This window comes from Sprattus sprattus, assembly GCF_963457725.1.
Source record: "Sprattus sprattus genome assembly, chromosome: 7".
NCBI classification, from domain to species: domain Eukaryota; kingdom Metazoa; phylum Chordata; class Actinopteri; order Clupeiformes; family Clupeidae; genus Sprattus; species Sprattus sprattus.
This window is the reverse complement of record NC_137926.1, coordinates 2,116,219-2,121,008: the sequence shown is the minus strand read 5'-3', so window position 1 is coordinate 2,121,008 and position 4,790 is coordinate 2,116,219. Positions and strand designations below refer to the sequence as shown.

The 4,790-nt window shown below is 36.9% G+C and overlaps 1 protein-coding gene across 1 annotated transcript in view; it reads left to right on the top strand.

Annotated features, from left to right (window-relative positions):
* Window positions 1-2,164: 2,164 nt before the first annotated feature.
* Window positions 2,165-4,790, top strand: part of LOC308368396 (sodium- and chloride-dependent GABA transporter ine-like) — a gene marked incomplete at both ends in the record, with an annotated part of 13,005 nt that continues 10,379 nt past the window's right edge. Inside the window, one exon of the mRNA XM_080842566.1 lies at window positions 2,165-2,236. Within this exon, the coding sequence (XP_080698692.1) occupies window positions 2,165-2,236 (72 nt within the window). The remainder of the gene's footprint in view (window positions 2,237-4,790) is intronic.

Sequence of the window (4,790 nt, the reverse complement as noted above, 5' to 3'; positions counted from 1 at the left end):
GCCGTAGCTGCCAGTAATTTACTGTTTTTTTACAGATTTTTTTTTTACAGTGTATATATGTAAGGGCCTGTGCTTCCCTGACTAGCACACAGCGTATGGTCTATATACACACACAGCGTAGGGTCTATATATCTATATTTGTAAGGGCCTGTACTTCCCTGACTGGCTCCCTTGCACACACAGGGCGGGGTCTACATGTTCCAGCTGCTGGACCACTACACTGTAGCAGTCTCCATTCTCGTGATAGCAGTGCTGGAGATCGCTGCCATCAGCTGGATATTAGGTAGTACTGCACCTTCATTAAAAGTCATGTGATATTATGGCCCAATGGCGATGGTTCTGAAACCCCACTCTCTTTGAAAGTCTGATTTATCCAAAACAGCTCCCTCTGTTCAAGGCATGTATTACTTTGTGTTGTCTCTCATGAATGCCTTTCACATGATCGAAGTCTTTTTTATATATTTCAAGGAATGCAAAGATTTTCCATGATGCTCACCATGATTTTGGGAAAACCTCCAAATATCTACTTCAAGATTTGCTGGTTGATTCTCACACCGCTGCTGGTCCTGGTGGGTTACAACTCCATGTTTCATTGTGCAAACTTCTTCTGAATTCTCAATCTGGATTTAAATGAAAATATACATTCCCAGACATTAAATTATATTTGTTATAGTCTCTTTATATTTTGTTCTGTGCCTTGTTCCAAGTCATCCTGTTGCTTTCTGTCGCTTGCAGTTTTCTTTTATCTTTATGTGATCAATCTTTATAGTGCGTCTTTGTTTGATACATCACATATTAATAAAACCATTATTATGATTGACAAGTATAGTCCAGCACACTCCTCCTCACCATGTATGTGTGTGAGCATATGTGTGTGTGTATGTATGTGTATATGTATGTATGTATGTATGTATGTATGTATGTATGTATGTATGTATGTATGTATGTATGTATGTATGTATGTATGTATGTATGTATGTATGTATGTATGTATGTATGTATGTATGTATGTATGTATGTATGTATGTATCTATGTATGTTTGTATGTATGTATGTATGTATGTAGTGCGTCTTTGTTTGATACATCACATATTAATAAAACCATTATTATGATTGACAAGTATAGTCCAGCACACTCCTCCTCACCATGTATGTGTGTGAGCATATGTGTGTGTGTATGTATGTGTATATGTATGTATGTATGTATGTATGTATGTATGTATGTATGTATGTATGTATGTATGTATGTATGTATGTATGTATGTATGTATGTATGTATGTATGTATGTATGTATGTATGTATGTATGTATCTATGTATGTTTGTATGTATGTATGTATGTATGTATGTATGTATGTATGTATGTATGTATGTATGTATGCATGCATGCATGTATGCAAGTATGTATGTATGTATGTATGTATGTATGTATGTATGTATGTATGTATGTATTTATGTATGTATGTATACATCACATATTAATAAAACCATTATTATGATTGACAAGTATAGTCCAGCACACTCCTCCTCACCATGTATGTGTGTGAGCATATGTTGTGTGTGTATGTATGTGTATATGTATGTATGTATGTATGTATGTATGTATGTATGTATGTATGTATGTATGTATGTATGTATGTATGTATGTATGTATGTATGTATGTATGTATGTATGTATGTATGTATGTATGTATGTATCTATGTATGTTTGTATGTATGTATGTATGTATGTATGTATGTATGTATGTATGTATGTATGTATGTATGTATGTTGTATGTTTGTATGTATGTATGTATGTACTGTATGTATTTATGTACGTACAGTATGTATGTATTTATTTATGTTTGTGTGTGTACAGGCTATATTGGTCACAAGAATAGTGCAGCACACTCCTCTTCACCATGTGTATGTGTGTGTGTGTGTGTGTGTGTGTGTGTGTGTGTGTGTGTGTGTGTGTGTGTGTGTGTGTGTGTGTCTGTCTGTCTGTGTGTGTGTCTGTGTGTGTGTCAGTGTGTGTGTGTGTGTGTGTGTGTGTGTATGTGTGTGTGTGTGTGTGTGTATACAGGCTATATTGGTCACCAGTATAGTGCAGCACACTCCTCCTCGCTATGGGAAGTGGTACCAGTTCCCTGATTGGTCGAGAGCTGTGGGCTGGATGTTCACTATGAGCTCCATTCTGTGCATCCCCCTGGGAGCCGCCCATGAGCTCTACTCCAGGAAGGGCTCACTCATGGAGGTAAATTACTATTATTATATTACTATTATTATTATTATTATTAATATTAATATTATTATTATTATTATATAACATTATATTACATGAGCTGTACTCCAGGAAGGGCTCACTCATGGAGGTATATTACTATTATAATTATTATTATTATTATATTATGTTACACTATATTACATTATATTAACCTATATTACATTATATTACACTATATTACATGAGCTGTACTCCAAGAAGGGCTCACTCATGGAGGTATATTATTATTATTATTATTATTATTATTATTATTATTATTATTATTATTATTATTATTATTATTATTATTATTATATTACATTATATTACATGAGGTGTACTCCAGGAAGGGCTCACTCATGGAGGTATATTACTATTATAATTATTATTATTATTATTATTATTATTATTATTATTATTATTATTATTATACTTTATTATATTATATTATACTATATTACATGAGCTGTACTCCAGGAAGGACTCACTGAGGTATATTATTATTAGTAGTAGTAGTAGTAGTAGTATTATATAAAAGTATTATATTATTTTTTTATATTCCTTCACAGAGACTCAGAGCTTCAGTGGAACCCAGACTGGGGATGGAGGTTCTAAGAGCTTCAGTGGAACCCAGACTGGAGCTGGAGGTTCTCAGAGGATCCCATCAAGAACAGGAGAGCTGCCTAACCAGCAAACCTGACCAAGCCTGATTGCTGTAAAGCAGGACGGGAATCTTTGGAATGCAAAAACACAGATGGCCTTCTAGTTACAATTACACATTAGGTGTTGGTCAACATTCCAGAACTGCATTTTTCCATTTGGTTGACTTTCCCGCACCCCTGCTTATCTCTATCACTTGTCTCTGGTTTTCTCCCCGTGCTTTTCCATGCAAGGGTTAAACTAGGGGCTGGGGAATGGATTTAAGAGTGTGATAATGCATTACAAGATGATTTATTTGTCATATTTGGGTCCATTTGAATGTTTTCAGTCTGAGTGGTTCAGTGGTTTTAGTCCTGTAGCAGAATAGATTAGTCTTAACATGGATCTCAGAAACATGAGAATTCTGGTCTGTATGTGGGTTGTAGGTAACCCCCCTCTGGAGGGAACAACTCCCTCGATAGGTGACAACCACCTCGTTAGGTGAAAACCCCCTCCAGTTGTCAGTTTGACTCCCTATCATAACCATGTTATTAAGTATTATACCAGATGTAGGGCTAAATGAAATGGGTATTTAAGGGGAAGATGGTCAAGGGACCTGGGTATTCTATAAACAGACCCTCCCACACTCTATGTGTGTGTGAGCGAGTGTGTGTGTGTGTGTGTGTAGTCATCATCCTCTGAGCAGCCAGCTATGTTCATATTCTCTCAATGTTTGGTTATTCATATGTTTCTTTTGTATTTGTAACTTTAGAGACAAATAAACAGCAAATGACATACTTACCATTAATGAGGCTGCATTCTGTTTTGTTTCTAGTTGACTAATGGCTTTTTTTAGTGAGGACTCGTGCTGCTGCATTCTGTGTTGTTTCTGATGGCTTTTTTGTAGACCAGACAAGCGAGTTACAGTAGTCTAGCCTGCTCGTGATCAACGCGCAGGGTCAGTCTTTCAGTGTCAGCCTAAGAGAGAAATGGTTGCACCTTAGGAATTTTTGTGTTAAAGTGTTAAAAATATGTTTTAATTATGTTTTTTATATAGGTTTCAAAATCGAGATCTGAGACAAATATGACACCTAGGTTTCTGGCTTGGTGTTAAGTGCTAGTGTTTTAAAATGTGCAGATAGTTTCTCTCTTTCATTTTTTTCACCAATGACTAATACCTCTGTTTCATCTTGGTTGAGCTGGAGAAAGTTCTGTGACATCCATACATTTATATCAGAAATGCAATTTACCAAACAATCAATAGAGCTGTAGTTCGCGGGAGTTACAGAAATATAAAGCTGTTGTCTAATGGAGCTAATGTCATTGTAGTTCATGTAAATATCAAATTGTCTAAATGCATCTCTAACTTCAAGCCACTGGTGGCGCTAGAGTGCTTGAAAGGTTCAGGGGAGGATCCAAACGGTTCAGGGGAGGATCCAAAAGCGCCAAAATTGAAAACTCCACCTCTGGACGAGCAACTCCTGGGCTTTGACCCCAGAGAACAGAAAAAATGTGGAAACTTTAGTGGAGACATTTTAGTTGTTTTCCCTCTGAGAAAAACGACTTGCATCTAAGTGACTCATTCAGTGCGAGTGTGCGTTGATAGATCTGGTATATTTGTGTTGGACATTGCTGTGGGTGTATCAACAGACCTAGACATCACATAGTCACAGGCCACCGCAGCGCTCTCAAAAGGACTCTCACTCTGGGTCCCACCTCTCAGTCACCTGCAGCCGTGCCACTGCAGTCGAAGTCTCCTGTGACGCTTTTTACCAGCACCACCCTGCCGAATACCAATACTTTCTGAAGACCAATACTTCTTAAAACCAATACTTCTGAAGACCAATACTTCTGAAGACCAATACTTCTGAAGACCAATACTTTCTGGAGACCAGACTTCCATTCG